This window comes from Ochlerotatus camptorhynchus, unplaced genomic scaffold (assembly GCF_037179485.1).
Source record: "Ochlerotatus camptorhynchus isolate MF236.1 unplaced genomic scaffold, CSIRO-AGI_Acam_v1.1 ptg000183l, whole genome shotgun sequence".
NCBI classification, from domain to species: Eukaryota; Metazoa; Arthropoda; class Insecta; order Diptera; family Culicidae; genus Ochlerotatus; species Ochlerotatus camptorhynchus.
This window is the reverse complement of record NW_027040673.1, coordinates 1,280,694-1,305,323: the sequence shown is the minus strand read 5'-3', so window position 1 is coordinate 1,305,323 and position 24,630 is coordinate 1,280,694. Positions and strand designations below refer to the sequence as shown.

The 24,630-nt window shown below is 36.2% G+C and overlaps 1 protein-coding gene across 17 annotated transcripts in view; it reads left to right on the top strand.

Moving 5' to 3' along the window:
- The window catches only part of LOC135702051 (probable serine/threonine-protein kinase DDB_G0282963), a 244,593-nt gene that overhangs the window by 126,637 nt on the left and 93,326 nt on the right, over positions 1-24,630 (top strand). For 2 of the 17 annotated variants that reach the window (XM_065223031.1, XM_065223030.1), the window contains exon 1: positions 12,355-12,969. The exons of the other annotated variants lie outside the window; for them this stretch is intronic. In XM_065223031.1, the coding sequence (XP_065079103.1) occupies positions 12,883-12,969 (87 nt within the window). In that variant the 5' untranslated portion in view covers positions 12,355-12,882. Of the gene's footprint in view, positions 1-12,354; positions 12,970-24,630 lie in introns of those variants that run through there. 17 annotated transcript variants of the gene reach the window in all.

Below are 24,630 nucleotides of genomic sequence, written 5' to 3'. Positions count from 1 at the left end.
TTTGTTTCTCTTTATCAAATCTTACGGTACGTACGGAAAGGCACATAAATTTGAAAGCCATCAGTTATAATAACATTCCGTTTGGTGCTAAACTACGCATTAGCATTAGCATTAGCATTATTGACCGCCCACGGTTGCTACTCTGTTATTACCAGATCAGCTGCAATTACACAGAGAACCAACAAATGATGTTTGGGACTAACATTCATCCTCAATGTGTAAGAACTGGAGATCTAATATTTAGCAATACCAGCGCCGGCCGTGTCCGAATGCAGGTCCAATAGGGAATGGGAAGGAATGTGTTGACGTGATACTCGCTGTGAAGGAAACCGAGAAATCCTCTGCGCTTCCACGAGAAATCACTGGGATGTTGGATGTGGGGAAAGGTTTGCAGCAGCAGGGATCGTTTTTGGTAAACTAATGCTGATTGTAGTGATTTATAATAGGTACACAAACACAAAAACGCACGCATACACACGCACACACACGCACTCGTGAGTATAAACAGAATATAAAATTATATTTAATTGAACTATAACTTAATTTTAACTTAACTTTAACTTAACTATAGCTTAACTTTTACTTAACTTTAGCTTAACTTTAACTTAACTTTAACTTAACTTTAACATAACTTTAACTTAACTTTAGCTTAACTTTAACTTAACTTTAACCTTACTTCAACTTAACTTTAACTTAACTTTAACTTAACTTCAACTTAACTTTAACTTAACTTTAACTTAACTTTAACTTAACTTTAACTTAACTTTAACATAACTTTAACTTAACTTTAGCCTAACTTTAACTTTACTTTAGCTTAACTTTAACTTAACTTTATCTTAACTTTAACTTAACTTTAACTTAACTTTAACTTAACTTTAACTTTAACTTAACTTTAACTTAACTTTAAATTAACTTTAACTTAACTTTAACTTAACTTTAACTTAACTTTAACTTAACTTTAACTTAACTTTTACTTAACTTTAACTTAATTTTAACTTAACTTCAACTTAGCTTTAACCTAACTTTAATTTAACTTAACTTTAACTTAACTTTAACTTAACTTAACTTTAACTTAACTTTAACTTAACTTTAACTTAACTTTAACTTAACTTTAACTTAACTTTAACTTAACTTTAACTTAACTTTAACTTAACTTTAACTTAACTTTAACTTAACTTTAACTTAACTTTAACTTAACTTTAATTTTTCTTTAACTTTACTTTAACTTTACATTAACTTTACTTTAACTTCTGTAGGGTAGTTCATCTCTTAGCTGAAAAAGTGAATATTTATAATATAAATGCAAAATTCAATAATACAAATGAAATATTATAATACAATCCTAGAGGTGTTTCATCATCGAAGAGCTGAAAGCAAACTTAAATAATTAAAATCCATACATCCCGCATGCCACCACCCGATAATTTAGAAGAGTGGTTTAACCTAACATTAGAATTATACATTAAACTGGTGCATCAATAACCGCAACTGGACCTGAAGTATTACATCAAAGATTTGCATACTTGAACAATGTAAAACATATAAATATTTTGTATATAATTTAATAATGTAAAAAATATTATCAATACCGGCATCATAAGTAATGCAAAACAATATATGAATATAAATATTCCAACTAATATAGATTAAGTTGAAGTATGTAGTTAGAGTCTGGATCCACATTTAGGGCAAGTCATGAATCTAAAACCTGTAATTTGATAATTCAATCGAAAGAATCAACAGCATGGAATACGGAATAGACTTATGTCATATGATTTAATATTATATAGTAGCATTTAAAATATGACATTGAAAGAAAAATATATAGAGCGCTAGGTACCGAGCACCAACAACAAAAATACATTGGATACGTGTTGCCATAATCTGATCCACACTGCTGACGCCTGAAATAAAGTTAGTTAGTGAGATAATACGAATCTGAAAAATACTTAGCATCATAGCATCAAAACCTAAAACTAAAAACAAAGTGACCACCTCGACCATCATGATTGAAAAATATTAATTTAAATTAATTCATGTTAAATTTTAACACATTTCAGCTGATCTGGCAACATCTGGAATCGTAAATTTAAGCTTGTTCCTCATGGAGCATCTCATTCGTACTCTCCTGCGTTAGTTTACGCTTTTCTGTCGCTTACACACAATCCTTCATGCAACTAGCCGAGCTATATTTTAACCATTTTCTCCATAATCAACGGAACCGCAAAAACTCTCTTATGAATATAAAGTATGCACCCTCGAAGGAAAACGAAACTCATAAAATGACTAAAATCTCACGCATCTATGAGTAGCTGCTAGTACACAAATGAATAAAAGTTATTCATTTATAAGCAAGAGACACCCATAAGAGGCGTAAAAAATAAATAAAATAAAAATACCAAGATTCTAGGGGTATCCCCGCCTTCCCCGAATATGCATACCTCATAGTAAAAATTAAGTACTTTATAGTCATTTTTTGCGTATTTTGCGGATTCCGTGTAGTAAAGTGGTCCTACTACACGCTTTAAACGCTTTAAGGTTCAATCCACTTCTATGCCTCCTCGAAAAATTCAAAAGCAGAACACCACCCCCACCCCCACCCCCGACGCATCACTTCTGACTGCAAAAAGCTTGCGTCATTCTTTTCCCTTTGCTATTTTACAGAAAATGACGCGAGCCTCCCGCAGTCCGAAATCATGCGTCGAAAAAAAAAAACCGCCTCCGAACTTCTCGAAAATGCACCAAAGTAAACTGAACCTTAACTGCCACCAGCCTCACACATCCGTATTGCTTTCTCATCCATACCAACACCATGAAAAGATATTCCAGATCAATGAGCTGGATTATCGAGGTGAAGCAGTCGGTTAAGTTGTGTGAGTAAAACCCCTGTACGATACATGCAATTAGTGACGTCACTAATTGCGTTTACGTTGATTTTTGGATTACTAATAAAACCATATTTCACGATCTGCTTCACCTCGCTCTGTACTCATTGATTCCAGATGACGTTGCTAATCGCAAATGTGCCCCAATAAACGAGAAAAAAACAGGTTCCTAAGGCTACCGTCCGCAAAACAACCAATCCCCATGGGAACATTGCTGAAACTGCATAAGTCGCCTATCTTTCAATAATTCTAGACCAACAACTGAAATAGGCGGAACAACCAAACGTAAGCAATGGCTCCAATCGCAAACCTCTGGAGAATCAAAACACACCCACGCAAACCAACAACACCATTCGATAATTTCTCTATCAGATGGCGGTGCTAGATCGCGCGGATGGTCTCAACCCTCGAGAACCCACGACTAAATCCACCGCTCACACCTCAATCGTTGGTCTAGAATTGATGTTTTCGTCCACCATTGCTTCTAGAGCTAGTTGCGTCTTTCTAAACACCACAAAACCCGCCCGAACGCTCCTCACACGCACACTGCAACACTGCTTAATGGTTTCCCACGCCGTCCATCCTCTAAAGCGCCCATTACACATATCAATATATTGACATTAAATTGACACACTGACAATAATATTGAAAAGGCGATACTGAAGACGATAATTGATGGCAAGTACTGACGAAAAGCTGATTTTAATTTCATTTTGTCAATCCTCAGAATGTATTGACAAAAAACCGTAAATTTCGTCATCAATATCATTAATATACGAATATTGACAACATTAATGGCAACACGTTAGAAGCCTTTTTACTTCAATAGTCAATATTACATGTCTCAATTCCTGCACACAAAAAAACATGGATCAGCGAACGAAAGTGTGTATAGAGTTAACGTTTGCATTCGGGTCCAAACAGAAACGATTGCTGGACCTGTTTGTATAGAAAATACTAGCTACACACTGAATTCGATTCACCGAAGGCGGTGAATTTTGCCAAACAAAAAAAAATCAACAAATTTGATTTGTATCTTTAAAAGGGGTTTAAAAATCTCCAAATTTTAAAATTTTCCACTGATTTGTAAACTTTTACCGAACAGTTCCGTAGTTTAAAAACTACCAAACAGCGGAGTCCTGATTTAGTAGATATATATAGAAACCAATTTTCACCCAACTTATACTTGCACATTTTAAATTAATTTCCAGGATTTTTAGAATAAATAGTGTTATATAATGATCTAGTCCAAGTCTATTCTTAAGTTCTCATATAAATTTAAAGGAATGTTGTTTACAGAATGATGAATGAACTAGGTGATTAATTATAGCATCCAATTTTATTTTTGATATCACTGAACTCTCCTGTTTCGTTAGAAGAATAACGTTTACCTAATGTTCCCCATACATATAATGCTTAGTTTTATCACAGACAAACAGACATAACTCATTGAATATTTCTCACTGTAAAACATCGTCGCTAAAACATTACCGCCATCTGTTGAGTACAGTGTGGTGGGTAGTACGCTGAACAGATGGCGGTAGTGCGTAAACGTCAAACGCAAAAGAATTGAGTATGCGCGCCACAGGTGGCGGTACTACCAACTACGATACTTTTAAATTGACCGTTAAATGCTTGTTCGATGAACAACTTGCGAGTGTTATGTCTGTTTGTCTGTGGTTTTATCTTAATGATACACTATATTTATCATGATGAAAATCCTCTTATACTTTCTGAAAAATTACTATTGATGATAATTAAAGTAAACTAATGACCAGAAGACGTGCAAGAAAGTTAATGTAATGTGTCATACAAACTGTATTAATGGCCACACATATAGTTTATTAATTAACATAGGAAGTACCGTGAACGTGAATTATTTTGCGACTTGTCATTCAAATACCAAATGTTGTAACTGTTTGACAGGACACAGAAAATGCACAGGACAACAGATCACATGACATGTACTTCCAAATGTTTCAAATTTAATAAAAATCGATTGTCGAGTGCGTTTTGTTAAACATTCATAAATGAAAATCATACATATAATAATTAATTTACGTTACGTGTAGGTATGTGAAACGCTGATAATATTTATGTTATTTTGAAGTAAAAAAATAACATGATTATGCTTGTGATTTTGTAGAAAATGTACATCCATATAAACGAAGCCTGGGTGATTGTTGACTATAAAAAAATACATTTTTTATTTAGTTTGAAATCGATCTTATATCACACACGAAGATTTAAACAAATGGCAACACTGCATGCCTCGCTACATGGGCAAAGGTGCATTGTGAGTCAGTCGATCTAAATGACGTACGTTCTCCCTCCCCTTGGGTAGGGGAAGAATATTGACAAAGTGCAATGAAAATCAGTTCCTCAACAATACTCGTCATCAATCCATCGTCATCAACATCACCTTTTCAATAACATTGTCAGTGTGTCAATTTACTGTCATTATATTGACCCGTGTAACGAGTGCTTTAGTGTGTTGTCATTAATGTTGTCAATATTTATGTATTGATAATATTGTAAGAAAAATTGACAATACGATGTTTGTCAATATATTGACATGTGTAATGGGCGCTTAACACATCCCCGTCTAGAATATAAACATGGTAAGCACCAACACCTGTACCATGTGAAACGGCACCCCGAGGGCATGAAGCGAGTTGAAACTGAAATTTTATAAGGCGAATCTAAATAAACGAATGAACATTGATCACTCATCAATTTAAGTCCCGCAAAGTTGGACAAAACTACAGGTCATCTCGACAACCTCAACACCCAGAATGAAAGTATAATTCCCATAGAAAACAAAATTTAAATACAAAATAAAAATAATTAAAAATACAATTATTGCAGTTCCACCGTGCATAATTTCCGAAAATGTATGATTATACTTAGCTTTGTCTGTAAGTGTGTTCTCGCAGCTACATTTTTGTTTCGCCACATTCCTCAAGGCGTTGCGAAGACTGAGGTTCTCTTTCACTCCTCGCACCTCTACCTGAACTCTTTCGTTCACCATAGCCATCTCATTCACGACAAGGCATCAATTCGGATGCCATTTTCCATTTCATTTTTTACACAGGAAACAAGCATACACACATCGCGAACTTTAACACTACGGGATTGCTACATAGCACACATACACACTGTAGCACTTCCATTCTTCGTTCGCTTCGAACTTTTTCCAGCATGCGTTAGGTAAAATTTACAAATAGAACACCTCATGTGAACGATTTTAAACTTTGTGAACCGGACCAGATCAATAAAGCCTTTGAAACCTAGATTTAACTAGAACCACAAGCACTGAAACACCTCAATTCGCTCAAAACAAACGTGAAAATGGGAGCTAAGTCGACGCACATCCAATCACGACGGATAGTTGATCTCCTCAGTCCATTCCGTTTGGTGCTAAACTACCCAAGATTAATAAAGACTAAGTGCGGGTTGTGTAGGCCGGAAATAGGGTAGTTAACCCTACTCATGAACCAAGCATATAAGAAAGAACGTTGTGTAGTAAAATGATAAAGAAATTCTCACAATAATCCATAGAACATATCATTCGAAAAACATTTTCGACGTAAATTTTCACAGTGGAAGAAAACCCATTGTCAGGGCAATGAAAAATTTTCGAATAATTTTTCAAGCATGAAAACTTCTTAATGTTTTTCCCGTTTTTTATCTATGAACGAAAAGCTAACCACCCAACCGAAGAATGTAAGATTTGCTTACAATTAGGTCGGATGCATAGCAGGATGTTAGAGGAGACCGTATGAATGGAGGATGCGATCTACCGAGCTGCGGTCCAATGCAAGAAAATGGAGAAAGAAAAGTGTGGAGTGTATTAGTAAGTGAAACTAATCATGTCGATGAAAAAAAATTTTGCCGGCTGGGCTCGAACCACGAACGTTGAAATTTTCAGACCCATGCTTTCTCCACTGCTCTCTCCATGCTTCGGAACATGGATAAGCTAAAAGCGAATAACAAGCGCTCATAGCATGATAATTTGATTTCGCGTGCTTTTTCTTTTTTTTTTTATTAATTACTTTATTTGTACAGGCTCAATCGAATAAACTTTACAGAGCCGAGTTATCATTTTTGTTATACATTATTGATGTCTTATATTTAAAGTTAAAGGAGCTGGACCGGATACTCGCGGTTGTCTCGAGGTTAGTAGAGATTAACAATTTTTTTTTTTTTTGATGGAAAAAGGGAGAGGGAGGTTTGAAATGTGGTTTACGATACAAATATTTAATTAATCCTAAAACATGAACTAATTTCTATTCATCTTGAAAACAAACATAAAAAAACCCACACGTACAAAATACAAACTAAACACAAGGTTAATAAAACTTACAATCTAATGTTAATATTCTTAAAGTAAACATATATGAGTTTCATAAACTCCAGATCGCGTCTAGCCAAAATATCCCGAACTGGAACATTAGGTTGTCTACCTCGAGCCCGAAGGGAATCGTACAGTTCAGATCTGACTCCGCGATGTTCAGCACAAGACCAAATAATGTGATCTGCGTCCTGGTAACCTTGTCCACATTCATAGAGATTGCTGTCCTTCAGCCCAACACGGAACAAGTGAGCGTTTAACGAATAGTGATTGGACATGAGGCGAGACATCAAACGAATGAAGTCTCGACCCACATCCAACCCCTTGAACCAAGGACTCTTCGACACCTTAGGGATGATCGAATATAGCCATCGTCTCAAACTCCCTTCACTCCACTTATTCTGCCAGCTGACGAGTGACTGTTGACGATAAATGAAGAAAAATTCATCGTAGGCGATTTGTCGATCGTAAATATCGCCTTCCATAGCGCCCACCTTAGCAAGTGAGTCCGCCATCTCATTGCCCGGAATCGAGCAATGAGATGGGACCCATGCAAAGGTGATGACAAAAGATCTTAAAGATAAAGCACTTAAAAGCTCTCGTATTTTCATGAGAAAATACGAGGAGTGCTTTACCGGCCTATGGAGCGAATAGCCTCGACAGAACTGAGACTATCCGTAAAAATAAAATAATGATCTGGTGCAAGTGAGGCGATCGTTTCTAGCGTATAATGTATTGCCGCCAGCTCAGCAACATATACGGAACAAGGAGCTTGAAGCATTCGAGAGGCGCTATGAAATTCGTTAAAAATACCAAAACCAGCGGACGACTCTATTAGTGATCCATCTGTGAAGAACGATCTTGCGGAATCAACTTGGCCAAACTTTGCAGCGTAAATTGACGGAACAATCATGGAACGATGATGTTCTGGGATCCCACGAATCTCCCGCGTCATAGATAAATCAAAACTAACTGAATTGCCGAAGTCGGAGAAGCATACACGATGAGCAGAGTTGGTTGGAAATGCTAACATGAAGCTTTAGTGTGATGATTTATTAGCTAGAGAATGATCTTTGGAAGAGGGTAGGTGGATAGTTCCGTTAGAGTACGGCAGTATGAAAATTGAATAGAAGTTGAAAATGAGCGAAGGGCCATTAAAGCGACAGTTTACAAGATGGACGCACATTTTTGCCTAGCCCGTACGATGTACGCGGGGACTTAAAGTATGTCTCCAAGTCCACAGGCAAAAATGTGCGTCCCTCCTGTTGCTCATAAACTGACTGCGGCTGTGGAATAGTTCTAGCGACGTTTTCATCACTACCTAAAGCCCCACGTTTGCGAGAGCATTTCCAGTCGATGGTGTGTTATAATGCAGTTCTTCTTTACCCAACTATTGTGTTGCTCCTCTCGTCATGACCAACGTGATCATCTCAGAGAGAAAGCAGTAGAGTGGTTGTTGCGTGCTGTACCATCATCAGCATTGTTGATTCAATTTTCATACTGCCGTACTCTAACGGAACTATCCACCTACCCTCTTCCAAAGATCATTCTCTAGCTAATAAATCATCACACTAAAGCTTCATGTTAGCATTTCCAACCAACTCTGAAAATCGTTAACTTCGCGTATGAAGTAACATAAAAAACACTTTGAATATACACGATGAGGATTATGCTGTGAAGGGCTGACATCCTGTGTTATGTACACGTAGTACAATGACATAAAACGAGTTTGAGGGTTCAGCTCAAGAAGCTTTTCAAAGTTTTCGATTACCAGTGGGTTCATAACTTCGCAACGGGTGAGGAGCCTGAGGGACAATTCCGAAAACCGATCCGATAGTGGCAACATGCCCGCCAACACTTCTAGGCTCATCGTATGAGTCTAGTGCATGCATCCTAACGCGATACGAAGACAACGATACTGGATACGTTCCAGTTTGATGACGTGAGTTTCAGCCGCCGATTGGAAGCAAAATCGTTGTCCGGTACAACGTTAGAAGATCTTGCGGATGGGCTCCCCACCACGTTCCGGTAATTGTTCGGAGAAAATTGATCCTTTGGCGTGCTTTTTCTGCTAAACGGCAATTGGAGAGAATCGAAGCAAGTGTGTGCTTCGTTCTACAATGTTATAAATATTAATTTTGGTGGTATAGTCGAAAGCGAAATAAAAAAAAAAAAAAAAAAAATCATTGCATCGTCGGCATGGTCAACTCACATCATTCTCTGCAGTGTTCGCTGCCAACTATGATAGGAAATGCAACTAACATTGAATGTAATAAATTTTTGGTTTGGGTGTAGGACAGCATGAAAAGTATCGTTATCTTGCTTGTTTATGATTTCTTATAATGTCACGTAATTGGCAATTATTTTTCCTGTAAACATTTAAACATAGATAAAAGAAATCACCAGTGAAAGATAAGATTTTTTAAAGTAGAAAAAAGCAGTTATTGAAATGAAATTCATCACTCGGAAAATGATTTTTTTTTTCAGTTTAAATTTTCTACGGATTGGTGAGAATTTCCATTTCATTTCACTAAAAATGTGTTGTCTGCGATACTTGGTTCGTGAGCTATGGATTTTTAAAGTTTGTGAATTTCAGAAAAATCAGAGATGTTGATCTAAAATTTTCCGAGCCGTTAGTTTTTTGATCATAATTCAAAACCGATACAAGACACTACTCTAAAATAGTGACCAGTGACCGATTAGAAGTATTGAAGCATAAAAAAGTAATAAGACAAACTTACCTTACCCAGAAAATGTTTTTATCCTGATCTTCCTAGCGATTTCCCTCCACAGTAAAAAATTAAATGCAAAAAATTTTCATAGTGTAAATGTTTCTAAGATAATTTCCTCATCATTTTACTACCCAACGATCTTTCTTCAAAACTTGATTTATGAGTTATGAATTTTCAAAGCACGTGATGTCCGGACAAATCCGGAAATTTCAACCTAAATTTTCCGGAAAAATTAGCCACCCTATTTTTTTTTTTCATTTGTTAATTTATTAATTATTGATCAATTTATTGTTCTCATATAATCATAAACTCTACCTGTGGGTAAAATTACATAAAATTCTGACACCTTTCGGTCCAAACCAGTCCGATAATTTAAAAAAAAATCCCCACATAATTTCGATTAATTAAAATGCTGCTGGGTTTTTCCCTGCTCCGAATAAGAATGAAGAAAATAAATCAATAAAAGATAAGATAAGATGAGCCAGTTTTTTGCAATGATTTATTGGAAAATATCAAACATGCCATTTTTAAAAAAAAATAACGTGAAACAAAATTGTAGAATTTTTGCACAAGCTTGGCCATAGCGAACAATAATGCGGAGTTTCATGGATTTCTGAGAGGTAAAATCTTAAATGTGTTTATGATTTCGCTATTTGGCTTAAAACTGCCCGAGCAAGAACGAATATCTAACCGATAACATATGAATATCTTAATTTGATATGATACTTTATTTTGATATGCTTAAGGTATAAAACCTTATATTGCTACTAGCCAGCTAACGTTATATTTTGAAAAATTACAAACTTATACCAAAATAGCAAAACGTGATCTTTCAGTTTTGAGACAATAACACCTAAAAGAGTTATTGGTTTGGTATTAAACATCCCGAGTAGGAACATATAACTAATCGATTACAAATTAATATCTTAATGTGGTATGATACCAGATGATTTCGGTATGCTAATCTTGTTTTGATATTATTCAGTTATCGAAATAATTTGTGAAATATCAAATGAATACCAAAATAACAAAATGTGATCTTTCAATTTTTAGGCAATAACACCTAAAAGATTTATTGAATTGATATTAGAAGATCTTCAAAATAACAAACTATGGTATTCTGGCATCTAAAAAAGCGTCTTTTATCCGTTTGTTATTGTAATAACTAAATTATTTATTAGTTCGTTATTCGTAGAACATTTTTGAGGTATTATTTTTGGTATTTAAACTCTTATGTCAGCCTCGTCAATAGCATATTTAGGTTGCTATTTTCATACCTGAATTTGGTATCAATAAGGTATTTTCTCCTGCTCGGGATAATACATGCAGATGATGTTAGAAATCCACATTTGATGTGCATTTGATTTGGTTTTGCCTGAAGAAGAGATTGTAAAGTATATATTTGACACATTAAAACCTGTTAATTTGGCTTTCAGAAAGTCACAATCCAAATTGCTATTTTATGATCATATCACATAGTATCATATAACTTGTTTTTTATATAATCCCTTTAAGGTGATTCCTTGTAAAGTCTACAAATGGCCACCACGTAGGCTATAAATGCACTTCCACTTCAAGTTTTCAATTACACACATCTTGGAAATTAATACCCCATTTCACTTGAAATTGCTACTTCAGTACTGGAGTAACAGTTTCATTGTGGTACGTATCGTAGAAACTAATATTTGTGCACTTAAATTTTCGAAGTGGTTACGAGAATAAGGATCTCACAACGAAACACCTTAATATGTGACTTGCCGTGGGATGACATTTGAAATTGTTACCTATGCCTTGAGGAACAATAAATTACATGAGAATATCAGAGTGATTCCTTGTAGGACTTGAACAAGTTAATGTATAGTGCAATTCTTCACATTTCAAACTGACATGAAGCTATTTTCAGCATCTATCAGCAAAGTTTCAAAGCAACTAAAGCTGCCACTTGAAGAATGTTCGCAAATATTATCCTCGAAACAGCAAACAAAGCAAGCTTCGATCCAAATCAGCAAAGCTCCATTCCAAGCTTGTTTTCCTTTTTTGATAGCACCAACCATCCAAATAACCATATTTTCCCCCACAAGATGTCTCTCCGATAGTAATTTTTACAATTTTCCATGCATCCTTGGAAAACAGGCCCGTATCGGAATCACAACTGCGCACGCGTCCACATTCAAAACATACCTTCCAGCGTACGCTCCACACAGAGCCCCAATCAGGCTCCTCCGACTCAATGTCCCACTACATCAAACACCTCCCGGGATGCCACCCAAAATCCGTCCCTGCGTCGTTTCCCCACACAGGCGCACCAGCCTTCCAGGATCAATGCTACCAACACAACCATCAAGCAGCAGCGACAAGGGAAGAAAACACAGACGGCCTGTGAAAATTAATAGTCCTCTGCAGCAATTGTGTGACGAATCTCGTGAGTCTGTGCATGGGTGGAAAATTTTGCATTCTACTTGGAAAAATTGGTGAAAATTTCCCAAAATTGCTTTCACTTGGAAGATTTCATCTGCATCTCTGCAAATAGTTCCGCTGTAGGTTGGGAAAATCCCTCTGTAAATAGTGAAAAATCGATAAGGAAAGATTGGTAGGAAAAGTGATCCCTGTCTGGAAAAAGTGTCTACTGGCACCATCCTTTTTTCTGTACGTGACCTATGACGAAAAGTGCAAAAGAAGTGAACACAATCATTGAAGAAAAAGGTACTTCTCCCGCATTGTCCGTAGTGATTAAATCAGTGACAGAAGATACAGTTTTGAATCCTGTCCCGGTTGTGAAAAAAGTTGATTATATGCCTCAGGCCACGTTCCGACGGAGTTCCGCACAGCTCGAGGAGGGCATCCAGCAGCCGCAGCAGCGCTAGAACTCCCAGAACCAACCAAAATTGCGAATAGCCATCGCCCGAAAGCTATGGATGAATGCCAAAATGAGATTGATTTCGAGGAATTAGAGAAATTGTGCACCGAAAGCTGTGACGACGCAATTGGTTCTAGCATGGTATGTTTTGGGCAAATGTTGTGCGGGTCGGGTAGGTGAACTGCTGAGGAAATTTTTATCGATCCTGGGAGGTGGGATGGAGGGAGTAGAAGCGAGTAATAAAAGGTGGACCCGGTGTCGGCGGCTCACGTCGTCGATGAGAGTCAAAAAAACTCAGACGATTCTTCGAGGCTAAGTTTGGTAGAATCTCACAAGAACTATAAAATGATACTCAGAGGTGCTTTTTCCATGTTTGGTATCGCGTGTTTCGTAATAGTTCTAAGGAAAATGTAGTTGGTAGGATTTACTTTTGAAATTTTCATATTAGAACTGTCCAAATACTACGAACACAGATAAGAGGAAACCAATGTGTCTACAAACATATTTAGGGGTATTTTCGATAAATATATACGATTTTTCTACGTCTGTGGAAAGAATGATGATTTTAAGTACTGTCTACACAGTTCAATGTGAAATTTTTCAAAACTTTAAACATTTTATCACGGTGACTTCTTGTTTGGAGGATTCTCCTTTTTCTTTTTCTTCTTCTTTGCATTTCAAGCTTAATGATTACCTCATATTAGCTTATTGAGTGTTCTCAATTTAGTGTTCTGTTTTGATTGAGAGCTTTCGATGCCTGTACCATTTTTGCATTTGCATAATTGTATTACAAGTGTAATCATACTCTATGTCCAGAAATGTTCCAACCCGAAAAATTCCTATACCGGACCGGGAATCAAACCTAGCCACCTCCAGCATGGGCCTGCTCTGTAGCTGCACCTTTACCGACTGAGCTAAGGGTGGCACATTCCACAAAAAATCACAATATTTTGACGTACAAAATGAGTCTGATACATTTGGCATCATGCATTCTTTTTTATATAATATTTCTTCGGTATCTATACCGTAAATGAGTGCCAAACATCGTGGAGCTGAGTCCACATCTAGACCCTAAATATTGAATCCATCAACCATGCCCTTCCGAAAGGAGACGTAGAAAAAAAATCTCGTCTGAAAAGCCCTCAGACCTTAGCTGGGATTGAACCCAGACCCGCCAAAGCAAGGATGCAGTCACGCTTATCACTCAACCACCGGCAGCACCCATCACCGTCCATCAAATTGTCATGCTTTAGAAGTCCAGAGATAATTTACTATGGACACTCTTCTTTTATACACAATTTTTTCTGTTATACGCCAGCGAAACATGATGCGTTACTGCGGAGAACGCCCAAAAGATCAAATCGCCACGCACTAAAAAGGATCTGAAATAAAATCTGCAAAAAGCGCTGGATAGTAACCCAGCAGAACATCGCAGCAGAGGCAGATCTAGATCTCATGGCAGCGGATCCTCAACAAAGAAATACAGAAAGTCTACAGGAATTATACATGGCTTCTTCTTCTTACTCGCATTTCAAGCTTATTGCGTATGGCATATTAGCTTATTGCGTGCTCTCAACTTAGTATTCTAGATTGCACTTCCACAGTTACTAATTGAGAGCTTTCGATGCATGTACCATTTTTGCATTAGTATAATTGTGTGGCAAGTACAATCATACTCTATGCCCAGGGAGATCGAGAAATTTTCCAACCCGAAAAATTCCTAGACCGGACCGGGAATCGAACCCAGCCACCTCCAGCATGGTCTTGCTTTGTAGCTGTGCCTTTACCGACTGAGCTAAGAGAGGAATTATACATGGGCCCAAGTTAAATCAAAAGTAAGCAGCCGCCCAGGATGGAAATATGTCACGTAATGAAATATTAATATTCATTGGTTTTGAAATGTATGACCCCGTATATCGAAAGAATTTCCCAATCCTGCTGACTGAAACAAAATTTCGTAAATGCTGCTCCGATACTCTGCACTTTTGATCTTCTACTCAGTAAGCAAAAACAATCACCACTAGGTCACCGAGCCCCTTACATCAGGAAAAAAAACCGCTGCGATCGTTCAATCTCTGCATGACGTCTCCGGAAGGAGTCAACTATATTATCGATCCTGGATCGAGCATATCACTTTTTTGCATCATCTCACCGTATTCTATCAGTAGTGATTTTCTACCATCCTTCTTACAAAAAAATAATTACTGAGAACCAAACACATGATTCTACAATAAAAAATCTGATATTAATTCCACAATCTTCTGCTCAGTATGTAAAATTATCGCCACTAGGCAACTGAACTCCTTACATAACAGCATGCAAATTTCAACACATTAATTCCCATAATCTTGAGAATTTAGTGATACCGGAATCCACTTCTACGACGACAACGGCAACAAAATTGTAAACACAAAAGCTATCCACGATAAAAAATAAGATACCGTCCCAAAGAATTTGAGCTGATTAAAAGCTGAATAAGCTATTTTGTAACTTAAGACGCATAAGTCAGTCAAAAGAATAAGCTCTTATTCAGCTATCAATGTGTTTTGGGGCACGCAGGAACGGAAACCGGCATGAACCGTAACCGCACCGAATTACAAATGCAATCATGAATACTAATAAATGTAGTAACCAACCCAACTAAAATGTCGTCTATCATTATAGTGAAAGGCTAGGATGAGGAGAACAAAAGCTCACTTTTCCCATAATAATTCTCATATAAACTTTGGGCGTTATTACGGGTGTCACTACACGGTGATAAGGAAGTGATACTCAGAATAAGAGCCGTGATTGCCGTACAAATCAAATGGGAATCACTTCACCGTGACTACAAGTGACAAGTTTTCACCATGAAGTGACATCCGTAATAAGCCCCTTTAAAGGGCCAGTACGGTATGATTTCGCAACCAAATTTGCATAATGCTTGGGAGGATGATCAGGATTTGATTTAGAATCGATTGAGCGTAGTGGAGCAAAATCGATATTTAAAACCACCCTCAGGATGTCTGCTATCAGAAAAAACATTTAAGTTCAGGAATCTTCAGGCAATTATATTTTACTTGGAAATTCGCAGAAATTTTGAAATATTTCATAATACAACCAACTTTATCTTCCTTGTTAGTTGGAAAAAATGTGGAGCAAATTCGCCAATGGGAAAATGTGGACACTCACTAAATAATAATAAGTGTATTTGAACATATTTTACAAAAAAATCGATTGCAGGCTAAGTGTTTGAAGCCTACTTGAATTATTTATTTCAATTTAGTCTAAAAAAAATACTTTTCTCTAATGCAAATATTCGGAAAAAGTAGGACTAGTTCAAAATGTCAAAAAATTTATAAGATTTCTGAAACATCAAACAACTTCTATAAGTAGTTTAATATAACTCATCGTTAATATTCCTTCAGCAGTTAAATAAATGGTCATTAGTTTCTTATATTACCCGATTTTTTTTTTTTTAGATTTCCGTAAACATTACTTAAGTCCATTCGGGGCAATATGAGTACCACTAATATTTCAAACATTTTCTACTCAAATTCTTAAGTTTTTTATTATTTCTTTAATAAATATGATTGTATCACGTTTTGAAGCACCTGTTTTGGTTAAAAAACAGTAATTCAAAAAAAATATTGTCTTCAATAGACAGTGCTTCTTGAATTTAATTAAATCTACTGAAAAAATAGCTTTCATTTAAATGTTGATATACTAAAACTATTCATTGTTGACCCTTCTTACATCCTGATGAAAACAGAATATTGCGGTTGTTTACTAGGGTACTCCGACCACCCCGAAAGGGTGCTCATTAGACTGATGCAAAATTTGAAATTTTCGCTCCACAGTGTTCAAACGGTTTCAAATCGGGTCCTGATTTGCCTCCGAAAGTATAAACTAATTTGATAAGAAACTGACTTGGCACAAACCATTTGAAGTTTATATTGAAATTACTATGGGAAAACAAAACTTTTTGTTCATTGTCTTCTAGCCTTTTTACATATTGAACTGTTAGCAAATTCTATTGCTATTCTTATGGGAATTTTTATCAGCTACAAATTTGCACAAAATCGTTTTTCAGTCAAACGTCAAATTAAATATTTATTAATTGATTAAGAGATTTATAATCTTATGGCATGATTAATGGGCAACACTGTATTCTGCAGTGTGACATAGTAGCCATGATTTTTGTCCTCTATTCAACACGCCATAAACACCAATGTTGCCTGCTGAACAGTTGATTTAGCATAATCATAAGACATCAGTTACTTGAACATTAATAACTTTTGTTCCTTACATTTGATCGAAAAGTGGTCCTGAACAAAGTTGTAGCTAAGATAATTTTCAACAAGCTCAGATATCATTTTCTAAAGTAGAAAGAACAGGTAAATTTTGATATAGATATGAATCGAAATTATGGTTTTTCCATAGTAATTCCCATATAAACTTCAAATGGTTTGTGCCAAGTCAGTTTCTTACTAAATAAATTCAAATTTTGGGAGGCTAATCAGGGCTCAATTTGGAACCATTTGAGCACTGTGGAGCGAAAATTTCAAATTTTGCATCAGTCTAATGCTCATTTACCCAACGGTTTCATTACAGTTACAAAATGAACATTTTTCAATTCTCCTATCATAAGATTCAAAAGTTTACTTTGATATTCGATTTGTGTTCTTGTTGTAAATAGGGCCTCAAACTATCAATTTGGTTCCATTTAATTTGGTAACATCAGTGATAATTTTCTTAAGGTGGCCAAACTGCCCACTTTTCCCTTACTTTTAATCTTTGAACGAAATTATTCTGGAGTGGATTTATGTTCAGTAAAAATATAAATTCTTATGCTTGAAGTATTTTTTTTAAAGTTCTGGTTTCTACAGATTTTAAACTAATACTATTTTTTTTATCTCAATGAAATCTTGCAAAAAAAATTCAAGAACAATACATATATATTAGACTGATGCAAAATTTGACTTTTTCGCTCCACAGTGCTTAAATGGTTTCAAATCGGGTGATTAGCCACTCAAAGTTATAACTCATTTGGTTAGAAACAGACTTCGCACAAGCCATTTGAAGTTTACATGTAAATTAGTATGGGAAATCTCAACTTTGTGTTCGTTACCTTTTTGTCTTTTTCCATATTGAGCTGCGAAACAGTTTGATAGCCATTCTTATAGAAAATTTTCTCAGCTACAACTTTGCTGAAAATTGTTTCTATGTAAAACGAGACAGGAGAAAGTTATTAATTATATAAGAGATTGGTAAACTTATGACATGATCAAGCAGCTGCTCTGTAGGCAACACTGTATTTTGCAGTGTGACGTAGTAGCCATGATTTTTGTGTCCTATTCAACGCCCCAGAAACACCAATGTTGCCTGCTGAGCAATTAGTTGAGCATGATCATAAGACATAAGCGCATTGAACCATTGATAACTTTCGATCCTTGCATTTAATTAAAATGTGGTCTTCAGCAAAGTTGTAGCTGGGAAAATTTCCTACAAGTAAAATTAAAATTTTTTGAAGCAGACCGATATGATGAATTATTAGATAGACATGAACAAAAATCTTGGTTTTACCATAGTAATTCCCATACAAACTTCAAATGGTTTGTGTCATCTCAGTTTCTCACCAAATGAGTTCAAATTTTGAGAGGTTAGTCAGGATCCGATTTGGAATTGTTTAAGTATTGTGGAGCGAAAATTTCAAATTTTCCATCACTCCAATATATATTCAATACTACGGAATACTACGGACATAGAATACATTCCAAGATCCCAGATTTCAAATAAAGTTGCAAAAGTTTCAAAGCTTTTGAAGTGAGAAGAATTGAAAGTGAATTCTAAGGAGATCTCTAAGATATTTGTGGGTAGAATTCCATTAGAAAAAGGAGAATCCAATGGGGATTCTGTAAAATTCAATGAAAATTCTGAAGATCATTCGAAAAGTACTCTCAGAAGTATTTCAAAGAAGATTTTTGGAGAGTTTCTAGGAAGTTTTCAATACATTTCAAAGAAATACTATGGAGAATTCCAATTTTGTTCCTGTAATCATCTTTAGAGAACGCAAATAAGAAATACTAGGGCATTCTGAGAGACATTTATAGGAACCAGAGATGCCAGATTTACAGACATGTCTGTGAATTTACAGACTTTTATTTTTTCACAGACATTTTTTCATTACAGACATCTACAGACTTTTTAGTTTTTTCGCAGATATTTACAAACTTTTGTAATCTAGGGAAAATTTTAAAATTTATTTGAATACACTGTTTTACATCTTTAATCAAATTACACGTGCGATGCATTTTGCAACACGCATTAGAAATTCGCGCGTTTTCAAATCCACCACACGAACGAGCTGTCACTGTTATAGACGGTCATAGTTCTAGATAGAGTTGGAATAAGGGCGTAACAGCTTTTGTAAACAATGATTTATCTCGATGATTTATACGAATTCAAGGCACGCCCACGCAAACCAACCTTACCGTCGGGTAGGGGATATCTTACCCTACCTGATGGTGATGTTGACTTGCGTGGGCGAGCCTTGAATTCCTAAGAATCATCGATAGAAATCATTGTTTACAAAAGCTGTTACACCCTCATTCCAGCTCTATATTGAGTTGTAGACCTGTCAATGTGCTGCCATGTTGTATCCGAAACGAACATTTTCCATACCGATTTGACGGTTTGTTTGGATACGTTAACTCACGTTGGCCGGTCTATAACTTGACTGTCTATAGACACAGTCGCTGAAAAACCCAAATGTGCGGAACCCAATGTGCGATCAGGATAAAATTCAATAGCGTCATATGGGAGAACAGTTTAAACAAAATGGAAGTGGTGTCACTCAAATCGGTTCAGCCATCTCTGCGAAAATTGAGTGACTTACACTCATACGAACTTACGTACATATATATATATACATACATACATACACACATACATACATAATACATACATATCCCAAGTAACATTGCAAGTTTTATCAAGGTTTTAAAGCACTCTACAAGTCTAAATCATGGTCTACAGAACCCTCATAAAACCCAAATTGTGACTTGGGATATATACAGCGCTGGAAAAAAGGGCCTATCTGCTTTGATCGATTCTCTTCGTCGACTTTCTCTTTCGTTAATAACTCAGCTGCACCAACATTCCATGTTGTATTTGACGATTTGAACGTTAAATAAAAACCTCCTTCATCATGCGTGGCAAAAATAGCACGAAAACTGTTTGCATAGCCGTGGTTATCAAAAGAGAATGTCGATGAAGAGAATCGATCAAAGCAGATAGGCCCTATTTCCAGATATATACACACATTCAGAAACATTTTCCAATCCCGTTGAGATGAGTCTATTGGTATATGCCATATGGTCTTGGAACAACGAAATTGTGTTTTTCAAGTGATATCATAGCCTTTCAGTACACATTGGTGTACGAGAAAGGCAAAAAACGTAGTTTACTTGTAGACTGAGTAAAATTTTCCGAGCCTCATAAATCTTTTCGAATATGACCAAAATCGACGACAAATTTACTCATTCTAGAAGTTTACTAATTTCATATGTACATCGAGATGTTTCTCATATTAGAAAACAAATTCCTGTAAAAGCTCGGAAAGTTTTAATCAGTCTATGAGTAAATTACGTTTTGAAGAATATGAGTGAACTAATCTCAACTTATAGGTGTCCTCATTTGTATTGTAATCGTAATTTATCTTTTTATTAATTGCTTTTAATGATTCCCAACTCGAATTAGATTCAATTCGTTAAAAGCAGGTCTATTTTGTTCGAACATGGCTTTTACTGACATTTCACATTTCGTATCTATTTCACAACCCCCCCCTCCGTCACACGCAAAACTTCTGCTATGCAGCCCAATTACAGACATTTTTCGCAGACTTCTGAAAAAAAAATATCTAGCATCTCTGATAGAAACTCACATTAAAAAAAAATCTTCAAAATCCTGGAAATTTTCCGTTGAAGTTCTGGGAAAGCCCGGAAAACTCAGGGAACTTTATTTAGCAAAATCAGTAGCCACCAAAGTATAGCTAGGAAATTTTCCCCAGAATACTCTTTAAATTGTGTTTACATTTCTCTTGAAGTTCTCCTCAAATTCACATGCTATTCTCCTTAAAATCCAAATTTGGTTCATCGCAGAATCACCTAGGAGTTCTCCTTAACTCCTTTGTAATTCTTCAAATATTTTTTCTAGGATTTCTTCAGGCCTTAATTTTATCATCACATCACAATGCGTTAAAACATTTGCATGCTACAAGGTCTTTGTATCAAATTCAACATTTCTAAAACGATAACAAATTAATTTATTTTATTTAATAATTTAATATCTACCTCTAAATAAAATGTAAAATGTCCTTAATAAACAAATAAACAAACAAATCACCTCTAAATATCGGTTTAATGACACATTCATCCCGATAACGTTCGGCAATGTGACATTTGAAAACCCTTGACTCTGGTACTTTGTAAATTTTAAAATCATAAGAGAATTCGAGTCTAACTAAGCTATTCAGCGGTGTTGTAGTGGTAAGCGTGATTGCCTCTATCCCCTAAGGGCCTGGGTTCAATCCCAGTCGGCGCTACCGGGATTTTCTGAGGCATAAATCTCTTATTAGTCGCAGGAAGTAAAGCCGATGGTCCCCGGTTGATGAGTTAATGGGTCGATAGGTAGGGTCCAGGTGTGGGAGCTCTCCCTTCCTGGCGTCGCACAGTGGTTTAAAAGTGCAAATTCGTGAACTTAATTGTTTTCTGAGATGTACGTACGTTTTAGCATTAAGGTGTCTTCAGAAGATTTTCATAGTTCTGGATTCCGCACCTTTTGGAATGTTCACCTTAATTTTTCTTAAGGTGCAACTGCACTTCAAAAAACTAACTTTTTTATATTAATAGATATCGAGATGATGTCTTCTACAAAGTTGTTGGGATTTCAATTTCAAGAAACTTTGCTGAAGACATCAAGTTGCCATGACTTCATTGTATGAAGATATAAGAGATTATTTGCCAGTTGCACCTTAAAATCAGTTGTTTGAGTTTTTCTATGTCTTATTCACGTTGTATCTCTTTTGTGTATTGTGCAAAGTTTTAGATAATATCTAAACACACAACTTTTCTCAAGACACCAAAGTGCTATGATTTGATTGGCGAGATATACAGTGATTTTTAAGCAAAAAATCACCCTTTTTCAAAAAGCTATAACTAAGCTGGCCGCAAATTGCCGCACTTGCAACAAGTTTCATTTGAAAGCTCAGCATTTGTACTTGAAATGTTGTGGAGATCATTAGTATCCGTTAGTATCCTGGAAACTGTGGTGGATTTTAGTAAACAAAGATTTAAGATTTTTGTATGGGGCTATTCAAGTAAAAACGATATTTTGCTAACTAACAATGGTCTTGATTTTTTGTTTAATTTCTAGTTTGTTTTTACTTATTTTAAATCAACTTAAAAGTAAAATAACATGTTAAACTAATCCAAACATAAAACCAAAGTAACAATTAAAAATTTCTGATAAACAAATTAAACTTCAAATCATCTGAAACATCATGTTCATCCTCCGAATCCATTTCTTCTCCATCATCTAAGCTCAACAAGAACTTTGCGTCTTGAGACAAATTTTTTGTCTCCTTTTTGGGGCTTTTCCGCATGCTTGAGATTAGTGGATCTGAAGACACTAGCAAACGGCGAATCAAATCAAGATTCAAGATCGTTCTGGAACATTTTCTAGTGTGGTCTCGGCGGTATCGTTTGAGGTCTTTATTCCTCGATTCCTGTGCTTCTTCGGAAAGCTGTCCGATAGGAACCGTGAAATGATTGATGACCTGGGCACCATGAATCAGGATTTTATGCACTGAAGCTGGCATGTAGTACCAGGGGTATAGGTCCACTAGATACTTTGCTGTTTCAATGCAATATCTAGAAAACCGTTCCGTGTTGATTTTGTGCCCTGACGCTAATACCTAAGAATATTGTATTGTTTGTATGTACATCTGGTTTTTCAGTATTCCATTTTATTACCTGTAATATGGTACCACATCGTTCCAGTGCTGTCACATCCAGTCCAGTTATTGCAGCTGTTTTCTTGGGATCGGAAAAGAAACGTCGGGCAGTATTGCCGTCGTTGGACGTTCCAGATCCTCCAGGCTTAGGCTTGTCAACAATCAGGCCAGTTTCCACTTTGAACCGTTTTTGGATTTGATTCTTTCTAATCTTCATGGCTTGAACATTATGTCCTCTTACCTGCCATTTTTTAATTTCAAGTCGGTAAGACAAGTGAAGAAAGCATTCCATAAAGCTATAAAATATTGATATTGTATCAAACCATAATACTTAACACTTAATTTTAATAAATCTCACCGGATCCAGGCATGCAAAGTTGAAAGCCCAAACTGGAAAGCATCGCTGTTCTCCACGCGTTCAGTTACTGAATCAAGATTGTTCATCAATTTCGGGGTTGCATTACAAATATAGCAAGTTTGTGACGATTTGTTGCCCGTAACAGCATTGCAGACCTTTCCGTCTACTATTGTCAAAACCATCTCATAGCGCACAATAATGGTACGGCCTTCTACCGTAATTACTGTTGGAACAAGCTGGTCAATCTGATTCTCTAAATGTTTCTTCTCGTTGATTGATACTTCCGTAGTTTCACTCACGAGGTGAATCCTCACAGGTCTACAGAATCGGGTTGATGATGGTCGGGGATTTTGGAACAAAACTTTTCCGTTTACATCTGCCTTAATAGGAACTAAGGAAGTAATAAACATATTTGAATCACTAGATTCTCCGTCGTCATTCTCAAATTTTTGTTTGGATTCCGCATGTCCGCTGCTGCCATCGAATCCCCATTTTACCAAAAGTACAACCTGAGGAAAATAAATTATTGGTTCAAAGTCTCTATAATGAAAATAAAAAAGGTACAACCTGCTTGAGCTCGTCATCTGAAAAATCTTCAAGATGCTCCTTGTTTGCCAAAACAATCCTACTTGAGGTATGGTCCAAAAGTTTTTGAAGATTTACTTCGGCATTTTTTTCATCAACCATAATAAATTGATCTTCCGGATAGCACTGTTTCTTGGCATTGACAATTTTGTTGTACGACGGGTAAATATTCACGTTTCTCAGTTTTGCTTCTCCTTGGATTTTGAGGTATTGTGACTTGGTCAAGTTGGCATCTATGATCATTGCTAGTGCTCCCAGGTCAGAATACTGTAAGGGCTGCTTCTCCTGAGAATTTCTCCACGAAACAAGTATCTTTGATGCTCGGGTAGGGGTTGTCATTGTTGCTTCCTTCACTACTTTTGTCGCATCTACGGATCCACCTTCACGCAACTTCATTTGAGTAGCGTAAGTCAAGTTGCTAACGGAATGACCCCGTCTTAGATACGTTGTTCTACCTCGGCTTGTTGAAGGAAGTTCAAAGAGCAAGAGAGTGGGAAGATTGAAGGGTTTTTCGAAGTAGCGGATATTGCATTTGATCATTTTTGTCTCGGATCGGTGGAACTTGCGATAAAGCTTTTTAAAATATTTGCCAATCGGTAACAGAGCCTTCTCCTCATCATCTCTATTTAAATCGGACTCGTCAATGTTGTACGCTTTATACACTTCTTGACTCATTTTTCGAACCTTTTCAATTTCACTTCCTTGGGTTTCCTTCCAGAGTTGCAGCAACTTACGCTTATCAATTTTAACTGAACAAAAAAGTTAACATGTTCCTTCAATGTTTCACAATTTTCAATAAGTTTTACGAAGATTAAAATCAATACCTCATGAATAATTGGACATTTTCGATGGATGTTTCTTGAAA